This window comes from Guyanagaster necrorhizus (genome assembly GCF_019112545.1).
Source record: "Guyanagaster necrorhizus MCA 3950 unplaced genomic scaffold BT62scaffold_40, whole genome shotgun sequence".
Classification (NCBI taxonomy): Eukaryota; Fungi; Basidiomycota; class Agaricomycetes; order Agaricales; family Physalacriaceae; genus Guyanagaster; species Guyanagaster necrorhizus.
This window is the reverse complement of record NW_025064919.1, coordinates 200032-227022: the sequence shown is the minus strand read 5'-3', so window position 1 is coordinate 227022 and position 26991 is coordinate 200032. Positions and strand designations below refer to the sequence as shown.

General features: G+C 46.5%; 10 protein-coding genes across 10 annotated transcripts; 4 read left to right on the top strand and 6 right to left on the bottom strand.

The window, feature by feature from the left end:
• Positions 1-2162: 2162 nt before the first annotated feature.
• On the top strand, positions 2163-2567 carry BT62DRAFT_547269 (uncharacterized protein). Its single transcript, XM_043181343.1, has one exon. It carries the CDS (start codon positions 2286-2288, stop codon positions 2499-2501), a length of 216 nt encoding a protein of 71 aa, XP_043034768.1. The 5' UTR covers positions 2163-2285; the 3' UTR covers positions 2502-2567.
• Positions 2568-2608: 41 nt separating this feature from the next.
• BT62DRAFT_937303 (uncharacterized protein) lies at positions 2609-3866 on the top strand. The gene is made up of 3 exons (XM_043187289.1): positions 2609-2932; positions 2989-3064; positions 3122-3866. The coding sequence occupies exons 1-3, from the start codon at positions 2677-2679 to the stop codon at positions 3495-3497; spliced, it is 708 nt and encodes a 235-aa protein (XP_043034767.1). The 5' UTR covers positions 2609-2676; the 3' UTR covers positions 3498-3866.
• A 4316-nt stretch (positions 3867-8182) lies between these two features.
• BT62DRAFT_1080261 (MFS general substrate transporter) lies at positions 8183-9505 on the bottom strand (the record flags this gene model as incomplete). The annotated part of the gene is made up of 6 exons (XM_043179569.1): positions 8183-8426; positions 8477-8521; positions 8575-8811; positions 8865-9260; positions 9311-9376; positions 9428-9505. 6 exons carry the CDS (start codon positions 9503-9505, stop codon positions 8286-8288), a joined length of 963 nt encoding a protein of 320 aa, XP_043034766.1. The 3' UTR covers positions 8183-8285.
• A 317-nt stretch (positions 9506-9822) lies between these two features.
• Positions 9823-10537, bottom strand: BT62DRAFT_1080260 (uncharacterized protein; the record flags this gene model as incomplete). The annotated part of the gene is made up of 4 exons (XM_043179568.1): positions 10310-10537; positions 10174-10258; positions 10055-10139; positions 9823-9997 (listed from the first exon to the last, which is right to left on the bottom strand). The coding sequence occupies exons 1-4, from the start codon at positions 10526-10528 to the stop codon at positions 9823-9825; spliced, it is 564 nt and encodes a 187-aa protein (XP_043034765.1). The 5' UTR covers positions 10529-10537.
• A 1310-nt stretch (positions 10538-11847) lies between these two features.
• On the top strand, positions 11848-14417 carry BT62DRAFT_547128 (uncharacterized protein). The gene is made up of 12 exons (XM_043181342.1): positions 11848-12029; positions 12085-12184; positions 12247-12392; positions 12506-12519; positions 12579-12751; positions 12818-12843; positions 12891-12934; positions 12992-13003; positions 13053-13295; positions 13354-13424; positions 13485-13594; positions 13656-14417. The coding sequence occupies exons 1-12, from the start codon at positions 11943-11945 to the stop codon at positions 14361-14363; spliced, it is 1734 nt and encodes a 577-aa protein (XP_043034764.1). The 5' UTR covers positions 11848-11942; the 3' UTR covers positions 14364-14417.
• Positions 14418-14972: 555 nt separating this feature from the next.
• On the bottom strand, positions 14973-15335 carry BT62DRAFT_849527 (uncharacterized protein; the record flags this gene model as incomplete). Its single annotated transcript, XM_043182468.1, has 2 exons — positions 14973-15172; positions 15227-15335. Coding segments are annotated over 2 exons (309 nt in total), but the record flags the coding sequence as incomplete, so codon positions are not given.
• Positions 15336-15828: 493 nt separating this feature from the next.
• Positions 15829-17014, bottom strand: BT62DRAFT_908809 (uncharacterized protein; the record flags this gene model as incomplete). The annotated part of the gene is made up of 4 exons (XM_043183722.1): positions 15829-16138; positions 16197-16377; positions 16430-16802; positions 16856-17014. Coding segments are annotated over 4 exons (1023 nt in total), but the record flags the coding sequence as incomplete, so codon positions are not given.
• A 1502-nt stretch (positions 17015-18516) lies between these two features.
• BT62DRAFT_923480 (uncharacterized protein) lies at positions 18517-19383 on the bottom strand (the record flags this gene model as incomplete). The annotated part of the gene is made up of 4 exons (XM_043184521.1): positions 18517-18604; positions 18662-18752; positions 18975-19086; positions 19288-19383. 4 exons carry the CDS (start codon positions 19381-19383, stop codon positions 18517-18519), a joined length of 387 nt encoding a protein of 128 aa, XP_043034761.1.
• Positions 19384-21756: 2373 nt separating this feature from the next.
• Positions 21757-24057, top strand: BT62DRAFT_956114 (oxalate oxidase). The gene is made up of 18 exons (XM_043188362.1): positions 21757-21980; positions 22034-22107; positions 22171-22194; positions 22255-22297; positions 22351-22378; positions 22437-22453; positions 22504-22561; positions 22617-22706; positions 22772-22813; positions 22870-22903; positions 22960-23037; positions 23103-23295; positions 23355-23399; positions 23457-23533; positions 23598-23618; positions 23673-23732; positions 23793-23821; positions 23875-24057. Exons 1-18 carry the CDS (start codon positions 21949-21951, stop codon positions 23980-23982), a joined length of 1053 nt encoding a protein of 350 aa, XP_043034760.1. The 5' UTR covers positions 21757-21948; the 3' UTR covers positions 23983-24057.
• Positions 24058-24685: 628 nt separating this feature from the next.
• Positions 24686-26632, bottom strand: BT62DRAFT_956111 (uncharacterized protein). Its single transcript, XM_043188361.1, has 7 exons — positions 26491-26632; positions 26396-26435; positions 26123-26342; positions 25832-26055; positions 25471-25780; positions 25246-25417; positions 24686-25193 (listed from the first exon to the last, which is right to left on the bottom strand). Exons 1-7 carry the CDS (start codon positions 26618-26620, stop codon positions 24829-24831), a joined length of 1461 nt encoding a protein of 486 aa, XP_043034759.1. The 5' UTR covers positions 26621-26632; the 3' UTR covers positions 24686-24828.
• Positions 26633-26991: the final 359 nt, after the last annotated feature.

Here is a 26991-nt window from a genome sequence, read left to right as displayed (position 1 = left end):
AACAGTGTATTCTACTAGATTCTACAAGCATGCATCACCTTCTTAGAGATTGACAATGCACTCTCAGCTGATTTTTATGAGATGTGTCCAAAGACTCCCCATCATCATATGAGTACTGTCTATGACAATATGAATATTCCTACTGATGAATAGCCGACACTCACAACAATGATCACCTACTTATAAGCAGTTTAGATAAACTATATAATTAATTACTATCTGTGAAAGGTACAATGACAAGAAAGAACCTGTTACCATCTATATGGAAAGTCAAGCTATATCTGAGACTGGTATCTCAGACAGAAATTCTCTGAATCTCACCTCCATCATTGTCATACCTCTCACTCTTGTGATCACCATCATTGTATTTGCTCTATATCTTTGCCATCATTCTGTTATTATTGGCAAGTTGCTGACCTACACCTCCTACCCTCCCACTCATAACTATGTAGAGATCAAGCAGCCATCTGATTGGTATTCTGAGATAATTAATCTCTTCTCCTGCCCTTCATACTGCACTATCTGATGACTCATACTATCTGGTCTTAATTCTACTCAATGGATCCCCCACCTTTACTTCATCACATTAAGTAATGCAATACCCACTTTATTTAGTGTTTTGGAGTCCCTCATAATAATGTAGTCTCAATATCTCCTTACACAGCTTCTCCTAAAGTTTTTCCAGGAATTGATTTTAATTAATTAATTATTTCTTTTTTAAATTTTTATTCTCTCCAGAAGAAAAAAAAAGGCGACCGTTGACTGGGAATTGTCGGTGGTGGCCAAAAGGATTCGCTTTCAAGAACTAGCTACGTGAAACCCCCTTCAACTACCAAGAAAAAAAATGTCAGAATTTCCTACCAAGTCTGCAGGGAATCGGGCCGCCAAGATATCATCTAGCGCAACAGCAAGAATTCTCCGGAGTTGTAACCGCTCACTACATGGTCCCGTATCGAATATCTAGCGGAAACCAAATACCGCCACGCTTCCGGAAGGATGGGCGAGAACGGGAAAGACATTGTTTTGCCCCCCCCCCCCCCGCATTTCATCAGATGTACGAGCCAAAACGGCCATCTCGACTCAGAAAATAAGACTGGTTTGCAGAAGCAGTATCAAGAAAAGTTTCATTTGTATGATACATGTATTGAGAAGCGACGCCGGCAGGGCGCTTAGGTCTGTATCTTTCATCGCAAAGCGAAGAGACACGCCAACCTGCACGACACAAAGCCTGCAGATTATGCGGACCGAAAGATCCGTGCATCATTAAGGCCGATGAAACCCCCAAGTAGATCATCATACAGACAAGACAAGCCAATGAGAAGGAAGCCATTTCCATTCGGTGCCTGCACTACAGACGTACTGTAACCGAATCGGCTCGCTGAAGAAACTCTCCCACCACATAGCCCGGCCAGGGAAGAAGGGGTAAAGAGCCAATTATGACATGTTGCGGAAATTTGAAATCTCCTGCATGCGCTATCAGAGAGAACCGGTGGATAACGAGCAGTACGCGTACCTTTGGCGCAGGAAAACAGACACGATGAGGCGGTGATGGTTGTCCTGACGAAACATTGCTGCTGACCGTTATCTGGAATCCGTTGTGTAAAAGCACGTCAGCACCAGGCTCCATAAATTTGGCCCTGCAGCCGAGGATAACAAAGGCATTCTCTGCCAAGCGCAAGTGAGCATCGGATACCCTGATACGAACATCCCATCATGAGCAGGCTTAGGGCAGAACCCTAAGTCATATAGAGGGTGAGGATGGTGAAGGGGGCCATGGTACCTGCATCACAACGATGGCATTGAAAAGGAGGGAGGCGACGAGCCGCGCATGTATAGCTGTGAGTACGACCCGGCGCGGTCGTTCCAGGGAGACCTGGGTCCATTATCGAGACGAATAGGCCAGATAGCGGTGGAAGCAAGGACACAAGGGGGAACGATCCATTATCCTGGAAACGATAAACAGACAAGAATCAAGGTTGGAGGAAGCACTTTGCTGCCTGCCATTCCCATTTTCATCGAGCTCGTGCGTTCGTACGTTCGTTCGCTGTGTCGCTTCTGCTCCCTTTCTTGGGACCAATATTCAACATACGTGGCTTCAAGATGAACTAATCAAACTGTAGAGTCGTGTTAGCTAGAAGATGGAAAGAATAGAAAGTTCTCGCACCATTGCAACACTGGACTGGGACTATACAATGGCCCATATTTGCTCTTGGGCAAAAAACCTAGACGGTGGTCGTGCAATGTCGCAGTTACGCGCGGTCTGAGTAGTCGTGCGCGTTGAGGTGATGTCTATCGCAACACGTATATCAAGTGAAAAAGATGAAAAAGCAAATGAATTTCGTCTAAGAAGGAAAGCACGTCGATCGGAAGAGACCTTACATGTCCGTTACTCTACTCCACACCACACGCCAAAACACCCGGGGAACTCAGAAGGAAGAACGGAGGGACTGGAACAAGAGGGAAAGAGGATCCTGAGGCCCTGTACCTCCACCGCGTCTTAGTAGTTAGCTTACTTGTTGCGGTTAATCAAATGCTGAGGACAAAAAAAAAAAAAAAGATCGGAAGAGACCTAGGTCCGCAATGTCAAACAAATACAAATAAATCGGTGCGAATTGCCGAACTGAACCAACTGCGAGACCTTGTCTAGTCTAGTTTTTTCCGTTTTACCTGCCCTATATGTCTCTACAATCTCTCGCTCTCATCCCATTCTCATTACTCTGTCTCATCGCAGTCGTCCAGGGGCAGTCCTCAACGGCCTCGTCTACAACCATCACGGGTAGCGTAACTGGGACCGCTATTACCGAGCCCACAACTGTCTCAAGATCAAGCTCAGCAATGAGCAGCGGTACCGCATCGAGTGGTAGTGCGAGTTTAAGTGTCAGTTCGACGCTCTCTGCGGCACTACCGAGTCTCAGCGGATACTCGACATGCGGTGCGTCACTACGACAACGCCGTCCCCTTTCTCGAACTAACCGGGTCTCTCCACAGTGACGAATTGTCTGCAGCTTGCCATAGCCTACGCCAACTGCACCAGCGTAGCCGATGTTGACTGTTATTGCGGAACGTAGGTCTCCGTACTGCTCGCTCTCAAACCTCGACTGACCGACGACCGTCCGAATAGCACCATCTTTCCCGCAAGCTTGACTGGCTGCATCTCCTCTGATTGTTCCGACCAGCTCTCGACTAGCGAATCCCTATCGCAACAATTCTGCAATTTGGCCTCGCCGAGCACCTCCCTCTCATTCAGCGTCACGTCGATCTCTTCTTCAGCAGCGATGTCGAGTACCAGTGTTGGCACAACCACTCCTACAGGAACCAGTTCGACCAGCACCAAGACGACATCCTCCAGCACCTCCAGCCGTTCAGTGAGCTCGGTAGCCTCAGCCTCATCGAACGCGGCTCTAGGCAGAACAGTGGTAGCGATTAGTAGTTCCGCATTTTGGGCTGTCTTTGCTTTCGTGCTTGGTATTCTTTTCAGCGGGGCGACCGTGTCCTAATTTATGCCATTCCCGTTTTATCTCATGAATTCATTTTGCATATCATCGTCGGAAAACCACCGCTATACTTTACCATACCCACTTATGTTTTCCCATGAATATGTTCCTACTGTCTACTATTGCTTGCGAATGCTTGTAGGGTCATCACCGGATCATTCCATCGTTAACCTACCGAGAGAGGTTTCTGAAACGAGACATGACGGGCGGAAGAGATCAAGCCGACGGTCTCGTCTCCTTCCAGTGTAGTATCAGGCGAGGGTAAATGTGCTATGATGGGAGGACATGTCGTGGTATTTTAACATCGAGGAACGGAAATCTGAGGACAGAAAAAATAGAAGAAATTGTCGATTCAGACTTGAATAAATATCGTCTAATGGACAAGTTAGCGGTCGATTCTCCAGAGACATATCGTACTTGAAAATGCTGCCATTTTTTTTGCCACCTATAGCGCCAAACAGCCGGTGCAAGGCTTCAGTTGGCCACCTACAATGCACCGCTTTTTCTACTGGATGGAACGAAAAACAAAAACAATTGCTAGAAGAGTCACGGGAAAAGCGGTTTTTGTCTTCGAATGCCTGAGAGGGATCAGGAGAAGACCCTTTGCAGGATATATCGGGGAGCTACGTTTTGATGGGGCATCACCAAGTCTGAAACACTGATAAGAAAACACGTTTTGCCTTTCATTTCATGCAGTAAAGTAAAAATGGGGAATCGACTCTGAGTCATTCCGAGTACAATTACCAGCACTGGGTAATGCGAGGTCTAGCGCTGCGCGCACGGTCTATATCCGTACCGTATACGGTATAGTGATGGATGCTGACGGCGTCGATCCGTAATATAATTACGGCCGTCCATTCATTCATCCTGTAATACATGGTAGGTAGTACGACACACCTTAAAGTACTAAACTAATGTATAAACCTGTTTGACAAGTACTATAGACTGGGTCAGGATGAAGAAATCAGTGATTTTGTGGTGCTTTACTTACCAGGGTTGAATCCATGTTTTTCAAAAGACCGAAAAACAGTTTAACGTACCACCACTTGGAGGATGGATCGAATTTGACCCAGCGGGAGGAAGTGGAAGCGACGCATTGTCTGAGGAAGTCAGGAAAGTCAAGGTGTTGGGTTATGAAGCGGTTCAGCTTTAACTGGATAACTGGGCATGGATTCTTCGAAATTCCAGGACCCTTTGTAACAAAACACAGTATTTCCATGGGAGAATGTCTCCCCATCAGCAAACGGACCAAAGGGTCTGAGAGGTCATGGCGATGTTTCTCTACGAGTGTCGGACACAAAGGAGGGACTGTGGCACTTGTGAGACGGAGGAGAGTTGATTTCCCATGCTATGGGATGCAAACTTGAAAATCAGAAGGAGTAGATCTTCGCACAGACATCGAATGGGAGCAAGGATAGACATGTGATTGGGTCGCATTCATCATTCTGTAGTTCATGTTTCAGATCAGATATCAGGGACTTTTGTAGTTTGACTTCTTGGTCTCTACATCGGACTTCGCTCTCGAGTTAGATAGGGATTGTGTCACGAACGGATGAATCAAGGTCTGCAGCTGAGCATCCACCACGGATGAGTGCGAAAATCATCTCGTTCTTCTTCTGAAGTGTAGCCTTTGAGTTGTTGAGATGGAGAAATGAGGATCAACATTGTTCCATCTCAGCAAGGTTCAGCGTCTCCTATAATTATTCTTCGTGGGCCTGACTTACTCTTCCAGCGGAGATAGATACAAATCAAGCTGCGTGTCTGTCAACGACGGTGCAGTCGTAAAGTCCCCAAAATAGACGTGCACGGATCCTGTCTTTCGCATCTATTAGATAGGAATTCGGTAGGGTTGGTTTACAGCATCAAGGATATCCAATGTGGTGGAACAGCTGCTTGGAAGAGCCAGAAGTTGATAAGGAAATGGATCAGTTGCGAAGCTGATACTTTCGACTACGCAAGTGGGAAAATGAGTCTCCGTTTTGTTCGTCACTCTACAATCAGTGATGGGGTAGGGAGTAAGAATCAGAAACACCACCTGTACAGCCTCCGAAGACGAATTTGGTAATCGATCCTTACTGCATCATGGCGCACCCAAATGAAACATGTCACGGACTTGTATTGCCATAAAAATCAAGCTGCACGACCCGTTGAGCTTAGGGTGAAGAGGTGTGATGCTGAACATTGAACCTTCGAGCTTGTCACACTGAACGCAATGTATAGCACAACAGATGCAGATGGAAGAACATACATACTGGATCCCATCTTCTGTATTATCACTTCACAGAATGTGAATAAAAGATTTATAACATTTACCGCATTTTACGAAGTACTCCCCCGCATGCGACAAGCCTAGCATATTGGACCATAGTTCGAATTCGACAAGAAACATTACAGCTCTTTGTGTGACCCGTCCGATGCCTTGTTTCAATGTCGCGGTCCATGGCAGTGAAGTAAAAAATGAAACTCGGCATGTCTCAAGTAGTGTGAGAACATAGACATTCATTTCGTCACTCTCTAACTCACTGACTCACTCGATCAGACGAATCTGACTGAGACTACTGAGCCTACGATGTCCTTCTATTTCAAGATTAACACATGGTAGACACTAGCACTCATTTATATTTAAGTCTGGATCTCCCTCGCACCTCTAAAGTGTCTTCACCAAAATTTCCTCAAGGAGCATCAGAAATGGTAAGCACTTTTCTTTTAGTCCTTCTCTCCTTTAACAAATGAAATCACGCAGGATACCTGCCCTAAATGCGAGTTTGGCGCTGTAATCCCTTACACACCTTCTGTCAATGCGATTGAGCTCTTGCAATTGGGAGCCTCATCGCACGACGTCTGTCACACCTCCCTGTCGGACGACATCGCCAATCTTGAAGAGGAGCTACAAACAATCGAATCTCTCTTCACACAAATCAGAAATCGACGAGACAGAATTCTCAAGGACCTTGGCTATTGCAAGGTGTTGGGATTTTGCTGGAAAGTTCTAGAAAGGCAATCCGGCATCATGCCGAGAGTTGATGAGTAAGCTCGAGAGAAAGAGAAAGTTGTAGTAAATTCTAGATATAAGCCTGGAGAGTATAAATACAAGCTCTGTAGGAGCTGTAGAATAGGAAGTTCATTCTTTCTGGCCTTACCAGCCTGGAGTCTACCCTGCACAACACCAAGGATTTCCAACACAAGGCCCTCCTGGTGCCAATCTGTTGTTTGCCTCGAGAGTTGTTACTTGAAATATTTGACCTTGCATCTTCCAATGTTCCTGAACCTCATCATGCTCTGTGGATCCTCAGTCAAGTGTGTTCCACACAGTGGTGCATTTCTCATTCTTGTCCCTCCTTATGGACAAGAATCTGCATTGCTAAAGACTGCCACCACTATCCTCTTGGGTTCCTTGAACAATATGCTTCTCTCTCCAGAGACTTACCCATGCATGCCTCCATAAAATACATGGACAGTGAAACAATGTATGCTCTCAGTGGCAGAGTCCTCCATCTGGAATGTTGGTTAACTTTAGAGCTGCACACAAATGCAGAAGAGTTGTCTGAGCTGCTATGGCTAGCCTCCAAGTTGTCTCCAGCTATTCAATTGATGAACCTTCATATCAACCTCTGTGGTACCATTCAACCATGGATTGATGCCACAGTATCACACAACCTCTTCTCTTCATTGCCTTTCCAAGATGTCACTTTTCAAGATATTATATGCCAATAGACATGACCAAGGTATGCAAGCTCCATGTACATTCATACAGTTCTATCAAACCCCACAACATGCTATGGCATGCACAATGTCTCACTGAATTCACCATAACACTATTCATCTCTTTGTGATTTTGCTGCACCAATTACAAATCCTCATATAACCCACACCTCTCTCAAACAGCTTGCACTTGTCTTTCCCATAGAAAATATACTTGATATCAACAAAGTTCCAGTCACTCTCCCTGATCTCCAGCATTTCAATGTTGTACTGCCAGAAAACCGTCTTATTCACCCAGGAACTTTTAAGGCTGTTGAGTACTCCTTTCTGATCAATCTCTTTCAGCGGTCAGAGTGCAATTTGACTATTATCACTCTGTCCATATCTGTCTCTGCTGAACTGTTCCTTGTTCCCATCCTCATGCAATCCCCTGCTCTCCAAAAGCTGGTCCTCATTATTGATACTGCAACAGCAAGAGATACCTTTAAAGCTTTGGAATTCAGAAGAGGAAAAGCCCCATATCTAAGGGAGCTGTGCATCACAGAGGCTGCAATGAACATGTGAAATAGTTGTCTTCTAAAAGAGGTGGATGGATTTCATATGATAGTCCTTTCCAAATTGGACAGTGATAGTCACCTGTTAAAACTGAGACTATTATTGCTAACATTCAATTGGACCAGGCATCAAGCAAGCCTAGTCCCTGAAAATTCACCATTCCACAACTTCTTCAGGATCAAGAATCAAGGAATATACACTGAGTTCTCGTTGGATCGACAGGATTGTCTTGTTGAAGGAGACACTCATGTTCACATCTTTGGTTCATCCTAAATTAGTATTGTTTCTCCTATATATGGATCTGTCCTCTTAGTAATATATGTCTTTACATCATTTCTAGTACTGTTAAATAATATGAATGGAGGACCAAGCACAACATCACTGATATAGTCAGCAAAGAAATAGTAGTAGCTGAAGAGCTTGATGCCATTGCTGATATCAGAGTATATGAGAGCGCTCCCAACGAAGGGACAAATAACGATGGGAATTATCAAGAAGGTGGAGATGTTACGAACACGGCCTGCAATCCAGCCACTATATGTATAGACCGGATTCGGCAAAAGCAAAAGTTGCTAATGGAAGATGTACACTGTACCTTGTAAGAATAGTCAGAAAAGTTATTATAGACGAAGGTAACGCGACAAGAGTCGTCTCGAGGTTAGTGAACCCGAAGCCCTGAGAAACGATGTTAAATATGCGTTAAGGATACGGGAAAAATTACGTACTTCCAGCACCAGATTATCAAAGTTTTGGGTACCGGAGTTTGGTATCTGTTATCAAGTAGTCATCAGCAAATGTCACCAGAGCAAAAGGATGAGCGTACCTGAGTGCATATAGATATTGCGAAGAAGAACCAAGTCTTTGGATCCAAAAAGTACTCAAAGACCTGCTCGCACTTCCACTGGCTCGTCTCCTTTGAAGCTTTGCCCGTACCAGCCACAACAACTCTATCCTGTGCGCATTTCTCCTCCTCCTCGTTCAAAAACCCACACGATTCTATCGAATCTGGGAGAATTAACAAGACAATGATTCCCCACAAGCCTGTAGCGACACTAAATATCTTACAACGGCCAATGAGCACTAGGAACGCAGTATACGATATTAACAACTTACGATGAACAACCACTGCCATGGAGACAAGGGTTCTTCGATCTTTCCAATCCCATGGGCTGCCAACGAAGCCACCAAGCCCCCGAACGAGTTTCCTGCGAACCACGCCCCAGTTTTGACCGGAATCTCATCTCGCGTGTACCACATCGACGTGGTGTACACAAACGCAGGTGTGATCGTCGCCTCTGCAACACCTAGGAGAGACAGAACAGTAATGAGACCACCAAAGGTCTTGCACGAAGCGGTGAGCGCGACTAGGGTACCCCATATTATGGTGTTGATCGAGACGTATTTACCGACAGGGAGTCGTTGTATTAGATACGTCGTAGGATAGGCCCAGCCGAGATAGCCAAAATAGAAGACGCTGGATACCCAGCTGTATTGTTGGCCCACTAGATGCTACTCTTTTTTCTGTGATAGCCCTTCAGAAAAGACAAGAAACAGCGTACCGTATCAGTCTTGAGCCCGAACACAGACGCACTGGAAAGAATAGTCTTGTCAATGAAGTTGAAATTCTACGTGATGAACATGATCGGCAAGAATCTCCAGTCGATTTTCCGTAGCACCTTTCGTGCCAGATCGGCGTCGATAGAGACATTGGACTCGACGTCAGATTTAGACTTGATTGAGGCGGCGTCGGCCATGGCAGGAGCTAAAAGGGCGAAGATCGATTGAGCAGGCACTCTGAAGAGTTAAAAGTGGCGGCGTTAAGTATTGTATACAGTCGTTATCGCTATCATAAAAGCTTCTCCGACGGATGATCACCGAATTCAGAAGCATGGTCCCGCGGCGCATGTAGAAACTGATAGGGCCAGTTCAAGTCGTCAACGTTGAGTAAAGTGGACTACCGTAGACAAGGTGGGTTTGAGAGTCGAAACCCTAAGGATATGTAAGCTTCAAAACGAAAACAACAGTGAAGAAGGCGGAACATGCCGCGGATCAGAGCTCTCGGTCCGCAGTTTTATTGCCGGGGGTCTGCTGTTTCGAGCGTTTGCACCATATGTGCTTCACAAAACTCTCGCCTAGACACCACTGCCTCGGCGCACTGCGATATGGACACCTCTATCTCAACATTCGTGTCCCATCCACCCAAAGTCGAGCTGCATGTCCATATCGGGGGGACGTTGTCGTCATCTCTGCGTTGGCGTCTCGCGCTGAAGAACCAAATCCCTCTGCCTCAGTATCCGACGTACAAATCTCTCGTTTCATCGTACCCGACCATGTACAACCACAGACGAGAATTGCACGGTGACAACGACCTCCCCACCTTTCTTGAAGCTTACTATGGTGGCAGTGAGCAGGGCACACGCACACGGAACAGGATAGCATTCACGAGAATCAACGACGAACACAGATGAAATACTGGTGCAGGACAAACAACATACATCCGAGTTAGCCTAGCAATTCCGGCTATTAGCGGAATTCGTCACATCCGCACTCAGCGTTACAACTCCCTCCCCATTCGGGTAGCGCGTTGGCCCGGCATCGTCTAGGGGCGATAGGCTTTGTCCCATCGGCACAAAGAACGGATCCAAAAAATGCGCCCTATCCGCATCAATGTAACGCTCGTTAAACACCAACTGAGCATCCTTGTGCCAGACAATCGGGTTGTCAGGGTCCGGGCTGGAACCCTTGTACGATTTGGCCAGCGCCTCGGACTCGAGCATGGAGCGGATGTAAACCGCGCTTGGCGAAAGCAGACTTCAAACCACGCTTCTCATGACATCATTCACCCGAAGTCAGCATTGTATGAGGGCTATGTAGTCTAGTCTGACGGAGTGTGATTCGATCACGATCGCATTCTCGCCGAGAGTCATTTCTGCCGAAATACAAACTTGACTGCGATGATGATGATAATCTGAATCTTTGTTAAAATCCGTCGGGATCTCCCGTAAGAGGTCAAGCCGACGGATTTTACTATTTCAGATGCCGGACAGGATTTCATACGAGTTTTCACCCGACCCAAAATAAACGCTTATCAGGACTGCGAGTCGTCACGGATCTGCCCCAGCGCTCTCATGGTTTCAGATATAGAAATTCGTCTAAAAAGGATTCACATGCTCCAAGATGTTCCATCAGGAGCCCAATTAATATCCTGTCGAATCGCTGGCCTTCACCTTTTCCCGCGAAAAAAAAACTTCACCACCGGGAACCGGCACGTATCCTGAGGAAGAATCATCAATCATGGATAACGACGCATCCCCACTTCGTTGCGAATGACCCGTGGAGGTGCCTTGTTCCCGGATAGGCTGAAAAACAGACCCGAGCAGAGTCCTCATGCGGGGACCATGAGAGGAAGGCCAAACGATGTTTATAGCATTACAAAAATGTCGATACAGTAAGGAGGCAAAGAGACGACGATCGCATATAGATAGGAAGAACCTGATACCGATAAATATTGTTCTCGGGAAAGATTGGAGGGTCTTCCATTCTCCGTGTGAAGGCGCTCTTTGGTTGCCCAGAGTGCGGGAAGATCTTGAACGGTGATGCCGAGTAGACCGAGGATGAAACTCTGGACGGTTCAGGTTGCTCTGTCTCTACGATGTTTTCAATTCGTATCATGATTTCTTCCCAGACATCTAAATCTCACTTGGAACTTTGGTCCTTGTGACTGATATTCATCTTTTGGACGGTCTGTCACAGGTAATAGTCCGTCATCCATCACATCAACATTGATGACTTTTACATAAGTATATATATATAAGCGCCTATCAACTATATATTATCTTCAGTATCTCTCCCGCCTTCGGATAGAACTCCGGAACTCTATGCTGCTACTCGCTCCCCTCCTCTTTCCGTAACCATCTGTGACGGCACCATTTAATGGCTTTCGAATCGATATACCTACCAAGTGATCATTGTTAGGCTGCTCTAGCGTCAATGCATTCATTCATTCATTCACATGACGCTGTATAGCCCAGTCCTATTTGTGGATTAAATGCTGATATTTGTCAAGGTCTCGAAGGGGACCGCCGCTATTTCGTTCTCTATGCCAACTTCCCCGTCTTTCTCTTAACCTTCATAACTACTTTGAAATCTCAGAGCCTGAGTGTCTATCTACTATCTTTCCCTGGAGTAAAGATGCGGCTATCTTTTATCTGGACACTGGTTGCTCTTGGTTGGGCCTCAGCGGCCGCGCCGGACCTAAAACCTTCTACTTCCTGGAGAGTGAGTACCGACTGCGCTATCTGACATTGGCAGCAACTGCTAACATTTTAATCAGAAGCCCAATATAACAACCTCCAGGGATGAACGTATCAGTATTGCCAGCGCTGCTCTTGAAAAAGCGCTTAGCAACCTTCAGCCGAACGGAATGTTTAGTGGTATGTTTCCTTCTTCTCACTCTCATTTCCTTCATTTTCAAAACCCATTGTGTCGCACACAGATTCTGCATATGGAACCCCTGGCATGCTTTATGCGCACATGGCCGAGTTCGATAGACTGACGAACCAGACAAAGTACAAAGACACGCTGAAGCAGTACTTTTCATTGGTAGAGTCAGCGAATTCTGGCTTTTTGAACGAGTTGTCAGTACGTTCGCATTATCCCTTCTGAATCACTACTTACCGAAGCTGAGTCAGTGTTAGTCCCGTTCATTTACGCTCTGTCTTCACAACTGATGGTACTATTCTCCACTCAAATAGATGAACTATGGACTGTGAATAGAATGAGCATCTAGAGGTTAAAAATTCTATATTTCTTATCCTTATCTTGCAGGATCTACGGATATGCTGCTGCCCGTGCATATGCTGCTTATCAAGATAGTGACTTTCTTGGCTTTGCTGTGACTTCGTGGACTTCTGGAAGACTATACACCATCAACGATAGCCAAGCAGCATCGGGAATTATGTATGGAAAGGAGATCCAGATTTCATCGTCCTGCCAAAATGGTCAGTCTCATCAATGGGCGTTGGTTGTATTTGATCCATATACTAATACTGGTCCACGCTCCGCAGCTACTATGGCAGGAGGTACCTTTTGGGTATGTTATCATCTACACTAACACTTCATTATTTATTTTTCAACCAGTGCACGGATTCCAACCAACCAGAACTCGATTGTCTAGGAACAGGGTTCGTTTGTCATTGATTTTTGTCAAGTTGGCCATTCATGCTAATTGATATTACAAGCTCCTTTCTTGCGTGAGCTTGACGCTTCTCCAATTAGATGCTTCTCCTGACTATCGCGAAGCGTGTCAGCTCTATTAGCAGAAGCAACCTACAATCAGACATATATTAATGCTTCCATAGAGTCGGCTAATTTCATACAGAACCATCTTCTCAATCCATCTAATATTGTACTCGACTCTATCTCCTCACAATCAAATGAATCTTGCGCCGTAGATTCCAGCATTTATCCCTACAATTCTGGTATCTTCATTGAAGGACTTGCAATCCTTGCTGACATCGCTCAAGGCTCATCGGCCGAAGCCCTGTATGCATTCCAGATCCTCATCATTCGAATACTAATTTGCCTTATAAATTTCTTCTAGACTGCCCAGCACTATCATTGCTACTGTGTCTGAAAGCGGAGTATGGCAGGGAACAGATGGGGTCATTGCTAGTATGTTTTATCTGTAAAATTCTTATTCCACTAACTTATCATTGTCATTTGGAAATGAAGTTAATGGCACTGGAGGATACTTCATTGTACGTGCCCTGACAGAGGTGTATGAGCGTAACACAATATCGTCCGATCTTCGGGAATATGTTAAGGAATACCTTGGTGTTCAGGTCAGCTTTCAAGAAATCATACCTCCTGCCTTAGCTTACTATTCCTGGATGTCGGACCCAGTATAATGCAGTCGTCGATCTGGCTCAGTCTGCAAATGGGAGCAATGTTTATGGAATGCCTTGGACAGGACCACAAAGCGTCCCCACATTCAACAGTGATGCTCAGACGACAGCTTTGACTGCGTTGATCAGTTCATTACTGTTTACAGATGATCAGCCACTGTCAAATCCGAGCACTAACACTACTACTACAAGTGGAAGTGGAAGTGCATCGGCGTCATCAACAAAGAAGTACCTGGCCGGAGTTATAGCCGGCGGTGTCATCGGCGGAATAGCTCTTCTTTCTACATTAATAGTGGTCGCCCTTTTCTTGTATAAGCGGCATCGAAAGAAGAACCATGGCGCCCCTTTGTTTGGAGATGACAGTCCTCCACCAACGCTATCGCCATTCACGGTTTCGCAGAATATGTCATCTTCATGGATATTAGGACAGCAGAAGCAGAGAAGCCAAGGGGAATATATTCGACATCCTGGGGTCACAAATAGAGGAGAACCTTCGTTGTCGGGTGTGGCAACGAATGGTGAGGTGGGGAGAAGAGTGGATGTACAGAGTCTACAGGCCGAGTCGGCAGCATCACTGGATAGAGGAGCTACTTCAGGCTCGCCAAATGCGCTATTAGGTGAAGGAAGAAATGAACGACCGATATCTCTGGGCCAACTGGATGCAGAGGAACCGCCGCCAGAGTATCAGGAAGAAAATGCTATGTGAACCAGGGTCTTATGATTGTTCGAGTATCTAACTCTGTATCATCTATTACTTCACTGACATCTCGAGACTTGTAAATAGATAGAGAAACAGGATATATTGAATACAGTCTTACCTTTCTTGTACCGCCAGAAGTGCAAATCTATTCCCAGATGTCTTCGGCATGACCACTCCACTACCACCAACCTGAACCTTTTTCTTCCGACCCACAGCAATGGACCAATCTCCTCCAGATGTCTGAACTGATGACACTGTCACTCCCATCGTTCGTCGCGGTGACGAAACACTCGACGACACAGAACTGGGCAGAACCTTCGTATAAAGTGATACCGGAGCAGAACCTGGACTCCATATTCGGCCTCCTGCGCTAGCTCCACTGCTCGAGGGAAGTGGCAATATCTTAGAATATTGTGAGGTACATGAGCCAACGGCTGAGAGAGTGCGAGTTCCTGTAGGAGAAATCTCGGAACTTTGGTTTTGACGCTGAAAGAGCGTTTTGACATCGAAATTACGACGCCTCCCATCCAACTGAAGCTTTGCAGGAGAGAGACGAAGAGGTGCGTATTTCCCCTTGGCGTCGGGAAGGTCTACTTGCTGTTCTGCGACAGCGGTCCATTCTGTCCAGTTTCTACCACGAGCTAGTTTACCAACAAGAGTCGATTGGCCAGGGCCCGAGAGGAAACTGCGGCTCGTGATGATAACGAGACCTCGACGACATCGTGTGAGCATGACGTTCATTCGCTGGTCAGAGCGTAGGAACCCGGGCTCCTTGCATCGGACAACAGAGACCAGGACGATATCTGCTTCGTTTCCTGTGCATAAAACATGAGTTTGGAGTTCATATGCTCGCCGTAATGGCCAATTACCTTGAAAGCTATCGACATTGAAAACTCTCTCCCATGGAAGGTTAAGGTTCTTCAGTTCTCTCTCTATGGCAGCTCTTTGGGCATCGTACGGTGTAATAATGCAAAAATTATGGTCTTTGTAATATAGCTTGACCAAATGAACGACCGTACGGATTTCCAAGTTATTCTAAAACAAGATGTGAATGAAATGCTGTGAGTTGATTAGGCAAATGACTCACTCGCCAGCTGAAACCGGACTTTTCCTCCATTCCGATTTTAGTGTCAATAAAGGCAATACAGGACGCGTCTTTTATCGCATGCTCGGAAAGAAGTTGATTATTGTAGACTTCTCGTGAAATGAATTCGCCAAGCGGATGAGGCATGCGGTCTGAGGGGAGATGAGCTACCTGGTTCCGGAACCACCGTAAAGACTCACACTGAATGTTCAAAAAGTGCGATATATCCTTTAGATGATCGATGTCGAAGATGCACTGCATCGATGGAGCCTTGTCTTTCCCATATGGCGGCACTGTAAAACAATACACATGAGATACATATCGATACAAAGATATTCAATAGGAACTAACGTTGTTTTGGATCTCCAAAGAAGCAGACTTTGGTCGTCACGTTTCGAAATTTAAAGAACGTGTTCTGCAATGGAGTCTAGTTACTTTTGAATCCATGTTATGAGATGAAAAGCCACCGACCATGTACTCAAAGACATTAATCTGAGAAGCTTCATCGATAACAAGACTCCTCGGAGGCACAAGGTCGAATATCCTGTTTTCGTCCAGTGCCGGATTCGAGAGCATGCTCAGTGTCGACAGGATGATGTGAGATGCGCCGATGATCCTTCCTAGGTCTACCGGATTCTTTGGAATCTCGTCTCCACGAAACAACCTCTCCTCGATTTTGGTGTAAAGATGTTCATGCCTGTACAACGGGAAATCAGCAACGACATATAACAAAACAATATGTAGCCTTTGCTCACCATTCGACGTAAAACTCTTTGGAAACGATGATCTTGAAATCTACGTCGGACGATGCCAATTTCTCTGCAATATTCTTCACAGCGACATTCGAATGAGCTACAATCCATGTTGGTGATTTCGTCCGACCCCAGATTTCAGCTGCCGCAGAGATGGTCGATGTTTTACCAGTTCCAGGTGGGCCTGGTAAGGTATTTACATCAGCTTCATGTGACATCGATAGAATGCACCTCACCATGGACTATGACGAGCGGCTGGTACGACACCATGGCTGAAACTACCTTGTTCTGCGATTCGTTCAGTTTCCTAGCCATTATGGGTACGATAGGAGTTTCGGCTAAGAGATCTTCCTCGTCATCCTTGCTTGGAAACCAAAGCATTCTGACGAATTTAGAATGCCTGAGATGACACTCGCCCTGTAAAGCACGAAGCAGAAGCTCATCGCGAGCCTTCTCGGTATTCGTTGCTCCCTCTCTGCCAATGACTTTGACATTTGTCACCGTACCATAGAAGCGGTGAGGGACCATGATTTCGGTTTGTCTCCCATGAGATTTCTTTGGCGATCCTCGGAATTCGTTACCATCTGAGGTCGTCAAAACTACGGCAAGCTTTTGTGATAATGTTATAAATTCGAATGAATTTCGGACATGGAAATGCGTACCTGTCTACTTGGGCGTATTCGGGTATTGAAACGAGAGTTTTGCACTTGTAGTCTGCCAGTGCTATCCATCTTCGCTTCGGAGAAGTCGTTGGTGATCTCCGTTGGTTTAGCTCGCTGTAGGATATCGGCCTCGCACAGCAGGCGACTTAGGCATACGATAACCTTATATCGAGATAAGTACGATGAACCTTATTGATGGGAAAGGATGGCTCACTTCTCTCTTCAGCCATCGAGTCTCGACAGGCTTGATTAGATGTACGGCATTCATGTTCTTTTTGATGATGCTATGTTTTACGTATCAGTTGATCTGCAACATGGAAGAATATGGGGAAAACTTACATAGCAGAAATCCATGCCCGAAGGCAAACTTTCCTAATCCTTTCATACTCAGCCTCGTTCAATCTGTCGTTCCAAAGACTGTCGACCGCAAAACTATCAAATGATGTCGCCATCGTCTCACAGAGGAGCTTGGAGGGATAATACGGATTGCGAGGGGTTTTCGAGCGAAAGGTAGATAAGTCGATAGCGTGAACATGATAGTTCAAATGACAATAGAGGCGGATCGAAAGCTGTGGCATATTGAAGCCAGCGAGTATAGGCTGCTTGGCGGACAGCAACGTACGAAGAGCTTCGTCCTTGGGGAAAGTTTGGTGATTATCTGAGAGTGAGATAACGGCGACTGCCTGAGTCGTTGCGATGGCAAGATACTCTATATCACCCCCTCCCTGAGCTTGGACGATGGATATACCCAGGTAATTTTCGTTCAACAGGACTTCAGCAGCACTTGCGGCGTGTCGGCGAGAGAAATGCAGAATACGTATATCAGCGCAGAGCTGGGGAAGGATAGACTGCCTGAGAGTGTCCATGAGAGTACGAAGCAAGGAACGAGGCAATGCTATAGCCAGCACAAAGAATCAAGCCAGGCGCTAATCATCCCGCAGTACGTCTTCTCCCATTGGTGATCATACTACAGGTGGGAAAAACGTGGACTTCTACCTGACTCGCGTTCATTCCATTTAAGATTGACACCGAGCAGCTGTGATTGTGACCATTGGGGTTATGAACATTCATCTTGAGACGTAGATCCCGTAGCACAGAGAAAACCAGTCTTCAGACTTTGAAAGTAAAGATTTTTCTTATTATCGAAAGGGAAGGGAGCAAACCTTGCCCATGGACAATGGATAACAGCATCTGTAGGGCTGTGGGTCCTCGACGCGTGTCGCGCGACAGTTGCACTGCAATGATCCAAATTCGGAGTGCCGGAAGTCATTAGTAAGTTGTTCAATTGATCAATACGTGGAGTGCCAAGATAAAGCCTATGTGAAGGTAACGTTGGTCCAAACGGCGGGGAAATCTGTAGCTCGAGAAGGACTTCACAACTCTGATCTCCTCATGACAAGGTAATCGATGTTGCAAGAATGATCCAGGCTCGACCACTCCGAAACTAGCCGTAAGATTCCATGTCCGAACGGGCATAGCCGAGATTTAAAAGGTACACCGAGAGCCAGAGCCGTCTGTTTCAAGTCTTATTCTCAATTTAGCATTACAAAAATCGAAAAGACAGTAATCTTCGATGGAGGAACTTGTATACAACCAACATTCAAACGTTTACTGAAGTAAAAAGTAAATTCAGTGGGAATTGAACTGTTCGGTGCGCATACTTAACATCCTCTCATTGTTCCTTGATTACCCGTGCCCCTGAGGATCAATTTATCCTCAGAGTCAAATCGAAGCGCCGCAATTAACTGACTGAGATTCACGTGGGTGTACAAATTCATGGATAGACTACCACTTTTGATTGCTCACCCTGCATATGTAGTGAAACCGGAGAGAAATACTGGTACAAACAAAATTCCGGTAAACGTGGCAGGAGTCCTAAGACGTTCTACCCGAGTCACTCGGAAACGTTTTTGCAAGCGAACAAATCATTTACATAGAGTATGAAGACCTAACAGAAGATTGTGAGACATCTTCGAACACGTTCAGTTGGGAGTGCATTTAACACCAGATGGTATGTTTCTTCTCTATTTCTTTCATCGTCAGTGCCGATGCAGGACAGGTATACAGGAAAACTACAGGCAATCAGCAGCCCACGCGCCCAATTATACTCTTCCATTACCTTCTTTTGGATCACCCCCTGAAATCTGCGTCCCGAGAATGTGCACGCGGGACAGAATTCCGCTGCAACGGGTAGATCCTCCACTGTCGTTCCGCATGTCCAATGCCAAAATCTTTCGGCACAATGGCGCAGCTCAAGAAGTGATAAAAGAATGAATAGAGAGGGTGTGAAGACACTCAGGATTCCTTCTTTTCCATCAGAAATGACTTTGGCGTGTGGGGGAAGTGCTGAAGGAGAACCCCCACGACCCTCCAGATCCCATCGGGCTGTCGGTTTTTCATCTCGTGTCAACGTGAGAATTTTCTGCGGGCACCGGCTGGTAAGGAATCTGATCGCTGTCTGGCCGCAGGAGATCGCCCTTCTCGTCATATGCTGTCGGGAGCCGGAAATGTTTTGGATTCCATGGCATGATAAAGGGACTGGCTGAAAATACTGCTTACGTTCAGTTCGTTGTTTCGTATGTAACCTGGTGACGAGAAGGTATGGTAAGCGGATCTATTAATACGATATGTGCTCTCAATGTGTTCGTGGAGATGTAATGATCTGGCATGGGTATTCCATGAAAGGTTAGAATGGGCCAGTGAGCTAAAGGGTGAGAACGGGGATCATCAGATTCATCATAGGCTGGATGCATAACAGACATCTTGCTGTCAAAACAGTGGCCAAGGTGTAATTGTGTACGACCTTGAAGCATAATTAGCTCATATTTGCCATATTTTCGCTGCATCCCTATCTCAGCTTCATTGTCCGCTACTGTTACCAATTGACCAAGTTACAGCGGATCTTTCTCGTGGGCTTAAATGGCTATCTCTCGCCCTTTTCGTATGCTGCCCGAAAGGAGTGTCCAGATAGTCCTTCTTGGGGAGAGTCGTTGCCAGCCATTCAAAAAAATACGACTAAAGACTTTCAGTAAGGCCCGTGAAAGTAAGCGTGAAGGATAATTTACTGTACTGATAAGAAAATGACGTTAGTCAAGTGGGTAATTGTCGCTGCCGCCGACCGGGAGATGGTGCGGTGCGGGCTAGTCGTCCGCTTTGCTTTCCAAAGGGCTCAGGTTGCTTGCCTACTGCTTCCAACTTGATAACCTAAACATTCATGCACTCATGACTTATTTTCTAAACCTTAGTTTCTGGGACTGTCCACGCATATGACATTCTTTGAACCCTGACAAGGTATATTATCATGTCGTTCTATCAATTGCTACACTTTACACTTTCAGGTCTCTCAATTTCCGGTGGTCGCTGATGCAGGGCGTTAGTTGGGCTCATCAGTGCCACTCCCCACAACTCCAGTTAGGTTAAGGCCTCGTGACGTGAACTCCCGAGTCCGAGGGAGGAAAGAAGTGCCATTCTGGAGTGAGAGCTTCGGTAAACGTTTCCCCTCCACTATGACGCGATGATGTCGCACGAATTGATATCGTGCGCCTCAATTGAGGATTCTTGACTGGTTCTGCGCGTCGGAAGCCACGGTCCCATGTGCATAAGGGTGAAGAAGCCCAAAAGCGGTATAGGAAAAGACTAAAAGCCTCATGCTTTAGTCATGAGGCATTCGCTATTGGTGCCATTGGGTGCGTATATTGCTAATAAATTCTTCCGTTGTTTCATCTCTGTTATATAAATAGATCTTCCGAACTTCACCCTTGCGACCCTGCGCAGCAAAAACTATAATAATTACCTACAGGGCAAGTGTGAACGACTCCAGAGACTATGATGTCGGTTTCAGTTCGGTGAGTCAATGCGTTCAGTGACATGTACGAGCCTGACAAAAAGTATGCCTCCCTAATGGTCATTAGCCAAGGTCTTGAACTGAAGGATTCTGCTTTATCGGCCGTTTGTTCTATTTATAGGTACACTGTGACGTTCACACCTATTCTTACTGGAAAGATAATGAACGTCCACATGTATCTCGCGCCCCTACAACTCCGACACTGCGCAGTGACCTTTTTTTCTGCTCCACCAGCCAGTTCTCTAAGGAGTATGTATCCAGTTTAAGTATCATCCAACGTCAGGGATAGCATGGTATATGACAGATGGTGAGGTACGTCTTGCCTCAAAGGTCGGGCCTGGATGTTCTGGCTAAATTTACAACTAAAGGTCCCCGAGGACTCCAAGTCAACAGCCTTCAACTGAAGACTGTATTCGTCAATGTTAGCGATTCATTACGGCTTTCAGGTACAACTAAACTTTTTAAAACGGATAGTCGTGGGTTTTCTGATTGACTTTTGATGACTTCTGACCCAACGTTTGATGCACAAAGATTGTTGTCCAGTCAATCGAGCATTGAAAATGCTCAATTTTACTCCGCCCGTGTCTTCCCTGCAGAGTCTCCGTTTTGTACGCTTCCACGGATGAATTCGTTAGCCTCAATCCCTCTGTACTCACGTCGTCACCCGACCAGAAGTTTACATCTTTTCTCCGTATTTTCCCTTCCAGGCGACTCACCGCGTGTGTCAGTCCTCGAAACGGCAGTCAAGGTGGGCACGATAGCTTTATTGTATTCAGCGACCCGATGTCTGTGACCTTTCTGACGCGAAATAATCCCACTAATCATTCCATATAGGCTCAACTCTCACCCGAACGATTACCCCCGTTGGACGGCATTCGCAAACCCTTAAGACCGACAGCCAATGTTTGGAGTCTTCATCTCGACGTTCCAACCCCAGTCGAGTTCTCCCACACAGTCTAAGATGTTCAAAACTTTCCCATTGGTATTGCTCCTGGTGCTCGTCAAGCTCGTCAACTGCGCCCCCGCATCCGCGAGCGGTACAGTTGCCAGCGATGCGACGGTAGCTGCGAGCTCCACTGTGTCTGCAGCTTCGTCTACTGCAACGGTCGATTACGTCACTACGGACCCCAACGAAGTGCTCTGGAACGAAGACAGTGACACATCTATTGTCACACCCGAACGCGGTACTCTGGGAGCTTCGGTCATAGGTCCCGATAACATACCCATTGATTTGGAGAATCCTGATCTAATGGCACCTCCGACCACCGATTCGGGCACTATGTGAGCTGCGCTATGATCTTATCGTGTGATTACCCTACTACCCTTGTTCCTAGGATGAACGCAAAATGGCCCATGTCATTTAGTCACAACCGACTACAGACAGGTGGTTGGGCGCGTCAGGAGAATAGTGAGCTCTTTTTTTTCTAAATAAACGCGTCTCCACTTGCTAATGACTGACTACTCGTGACAGTCGGTGTGATGCCGCTGGCGACTGGTAAGTTGTCCCTGTGAGCCCTAACGTACTAAACTGCGGATCTGATATTCTTTTCGTTAGAAATGGCTGGCGTCAACATGCGGTTGGAACCGGGGGCTATTCGGTGAGTGATTACGCGTCGATGCAGCCGGGATGCGTATCAGTAGAAACTCTTAGTGAATTGCACTGGCACACGACTGGCGAGGTGCGTGTTTGCTAGCATGATGCTTGATATATATATATATATCTAACGTGATTTGAAGTGGGCTTACGTTCTGAAAGTATGTAGGCTCGTATCAGTGTGATTAAATTTCTAATCTCCTTGGTGAAGGGCTCTACTCAAGTCTCGGCAGTTGACAATGAGGGTCGCAACTATCTAGCCACTGTAGTAAGCCATATCAAGACGAACGTACGTATGATTCGCGTCATTGATTGTTCACCAGGGCACTGGAGACTTGTGGTACTTCCCTCCTGGTATTCCTCACTCCCTACAAGCAACGGATGAAGATCCCGACGGGTCAGAGTTTCTTCTGGTGCATTTCTTTATCCAATTTGATTCCAAAGCAAGCTTTGACTCAGACTCCCATCTACGGCATAGGTTTTCGATAACGGAGACTTTAGTGAAGATTCTACATTCCTGGTTTGTGGAATGGCATCTTTTCCATCGGATCACGTCTTGATTGAGCGGTTTTACAGTTGACAGACTGGCTTGCCCATGTTCCCATGGAAGGTCATCGCTTCCTCCTGCTCTACCTTGTATATGCCTCTGACTCCCCCATCTTCCAGTCATCGAGAGGAATTTCCAGGTCGATAGCTCCGCTTTCGCTCATATCCCAAAAGAAGAGCTGTACATCTTTCCAAGCAGTCCGTGGCATCGTCATTTATGGAGCCCATGACCCTTGATCACTGACCGCATCTTCTTCATACAGCGCTCCCCGGCCCTGACGACTCCGGTCCGGTTAGTCCTCAAGGAACAGTCCCTAACCCTTATTCGTTCGCCTTGTCTACGGCCAACGCTACCGTGACGTCCGGCGGTTCTGTGAAAATCGTGGATTCTACGACGTTCACTGTGTCAACAACGATCGCTATGGCAGAAGTTACTGTGGAACCTGGCGCGATTAGGTGACTTCGGTTGTGTTCGTCCATGACATAATCTTTCTGATACTCTGTGGGTAATTTAGGGAGCTTCATTGGCACCCGACCATGGATGAATGGAGCTTCTTCCTGTCAGTCCAGATTTAGGATTTATTTTTTTGATTCATCCTGATGTCTTCATTTTCCAGCGAGGGCGAAGCTAGGGTTACGATCTTTGCGTCACAAGGCACTGCAAGGACGTACAACTATCAACCTGGCGATGTCGGTACGTGGCGCTTTGAGTGAGATACACGTACGTTTGTAGGCGCTAAATGAAAGTGCTGATTAAGGTTATGTTCCTACCGCTATGGGTATGCTGGCGAAGTTAATTTCAAGTATCATCTACTAATGACATCCTCGGATAGGTCACTATGTTGAGAATATCGGCAACTCGACCATGAAGTTCCTCGAAATATTCAAGTCAGGTAAGGATCTTTGTCGTTCCCTAGCCTTGCACGAATCTTATGCTCTCCCGATCTCCCAAGATCGTTTCGAAGATATCAGTCTTAATCAGGCGAGTTCCATTCGTTTCTCTTCATATCTTCATCTAACGATATTTCATATTAGTGGCTAGCATTGACTCCTCCGGCCGTCGTGAAGGCTCATCTAGACTTATCCGACGATACTATTTCGAAGCTTCAAAAGGTGAAACCAATCGTTGTGGGGCCTTCGTAAACATCTGTGTGCGTAATGGGTGAATATTTATTTATACAAGTTGGGAAGACGGTTGGTTGTATATTTAAACATGACTGCCTATTGCCCGTGAAACCAAAACAAAACGAGTGCTTAGACTATTTGAATCATAAATAGTACGTGTTGAGGCTTCATTGACACGCCAAACGATGGATAATCGCCAGATGTCCGTTGGAAGGCACGCATACGAGGATGAACATGGGTGGAATCATTTTCGTTCCGTGATGCCCCCAAAGGCTGGTGGGAGAAGTGGAGGACGTTGAGAAGAGCGTCGACGAGCTGCGAGGATAAGTGGTATTTCAAGGATGACCCACTGCTGACAGTTGATAAATTATTGTTGGACATAATGATATGGTACTCTAGCGACCTTTAGGATCATTATATATGTTACAATAAATAGAACATTTACATAGAAGCTCACTTGTAAAAGCTACACAGCTGGGTAGTTATACCCTGAACTGAACGCTTGAAAGCCAGTGAATTCGGGAGTCTTTCAGACGAGGTTGTGTTCACTGAAAATGACATACAAGAGCGCAAGAAAGGTTCAGCAGACGTGTATCCTTATGTCATAGGATGTAGACAACAATCTCTCTCACTGGCAGGTCATAACTTCGACGCGGGAAACCTGGATGAACTAGTTAGGAGATAACTGATCACTGACAGACGCACACGGCCTGAGTCTAGTGTCCTTGATATGTAGGCATTGCATTCTGTATTGAGCAGGTAAATAGTACAAGATTGCACAGAATATACATAAGGATCATGACTGCTACAAACTTACTTTTATATAACTGATGATATTAACTTGGATTTATGCAAAACAACCGCTCACGACGCAGGTGCAGCCCCTCCATCGTCCGTCTTAATTTTTTTGGCGCTCTGGATGGCGGGTGGGGCGCCAACTCCGCGTACGCCAACATCCGGGCCGCCATCAGGTTCGACGGCGCGTTTCCGCTTTTCTCCAGCTTTCTCCGGGCCGGCGTCTTCTCCACCTGCATCCTTCCTGTCGTTCTCCCGTCTGCCGTGACCACCACGACCACCCCGACCGCCACGGCCGCGACCGCGAACACGACCACCACCCCTCGCTCCGCCTCGCCCTCTACCCCGTATCGGCCCGCCTTCCTCCGAGCACCGAAGGACTGAACGAGCCGCGGACTGAGCACGTTCAATTTGGAAAGTCTTTTCTTCTTCCTCTGAAACTGCAAATGAGAGAAGGAAAAGGTAGAAAGACAGAAAAGACCGTACCGCCAATGATGGACCAGGTGAGGTCTTTGTCCTCCAGCTTTTTGAATCCGTCTTTGACTTTGGCAATGTCCTCGTCGGTCAGAGCTTTGCTGAACCCAACGAGACCGTGATGGTCGCCGCGCTGGTACCTGATGAACGGGGTCTGGCCTTCGAAAAGGTCCCGGATCGGTTGCTACCATGATGACTGTCAGTAAAGGGTCCAATGGCCAGAGCATCATGACGAACCTTGACCGCGTTAAATGAGACATTGTCAAAGTCCCCCTCAAACTTCAAAGTCGCGCCCTTTACGAAAGGAATCTCTTCCTCCTTCACCGTGCCAACACCCTTGCTGTCTGGGGTGACGAGCAGCTTGGCGCCGAGATACTCGAGGTAGATGTCCTTCTTCTCCACCTCCTTCGCTATGTCATTCGTATTCTTCTCGTTACGCATGTTTTTGAACGCGTCGAATTTCCGGCGCGTGATGAGGTCCTTGCGGAACTGGGCCGCTTTTCCCGTGAGACCTTTTTCTTTCACTTTCATTTGGCAATAATCTTCCCTGTGAGTTTGCGTCAGGGCGAACGCGATAAAGGAGTGAGATTATTCGCACTTGGACATGATCACCAGATCCTTCCCTTCCCACGTCGGCTTTGGGTCGGCATTGAGAAACGCCTCGACGCCACTCATCTCTGTGAACTCGACAAAGACGGAATGCTTGAATTTCTTCGCCTCATCTCTGCGCATGCGCACTTCGTTTGTGTTCCCGTAGAACTGGAAGAAATCCTCTAGCCGCGATTGGAGTTTCGGATTTTCATCCTCGGAGCCGAATCCTTTCTGGGAGTAGCGAATGCGTCAGAAGAAGGCAACTATAGGAAAGGAAAAAAAAAAAAACTGGACGCACTGCATAGATGCTACGTTCGAACTGCCCCACCGGTTCCTTGGGCTCCGTCCGTCGTCGAACCTGCTTCCCGGCCTCGTCCACCTCGAGAAGCTCACTGGCACGGAGGGCATCTGGTATCTTAGCAAGCAGATGAGCATACTCGCGCATCCGCTTGAAAGATGTGACAACGTTGAGAGGTATCCAGTGTTCGGCGTCCTTGGCGTGTAGTGTCCACATAAACCTATATCCAATTTTCGTCGGAGATGTAAACAGCAAGAAAAGCAGAATAATTACTTGTCATAGGGAAGATTGGAGTCGGCAAAGTAAAACTCGACTACGAAGAATAGTCAGAGGGAATGGGGCAAAAAAATGGGGGGTATTAGGCTCACTCTGGCGAACGGCTTTGTCGAGTTTTATCTTTTCTTCGCCTTCATTCATGACGACGTCAGTCACAGAAGTCGCAGCAGATTCAGCATCTACAGTGGTGGCAGGTGCTTCGACCATCGTCTCGTCAGCCATCGTCGCGGTGAGAGAAGAGAAGAAAGAAAAAATTATTGATGAAAGAGAGTCTATCTAATCAATTCCCATCACGTGGTCGAAAATATTATCAATAAATAAAATATTATAATAAACTAACATTATTTGACGACTGATGCGTAATAAAACAGTACCCACCAGGCATCGAGATCGTTCATTGCACGGATGATCTTCTTCCTCTTTTCTGTATAAACAATTCCACTTTCGATACGGGGCCTTGGACGTTCGCTAGATACCTAGTCCATCGTCCACTTCACCGATTTCTCGACAAAGGGCCATCGCGGAGTATGAAAGGAGTAAGAAACGATGGTGATACTCGTAAACTTCCATTGCGCTACTGGAGACGCCGTGTT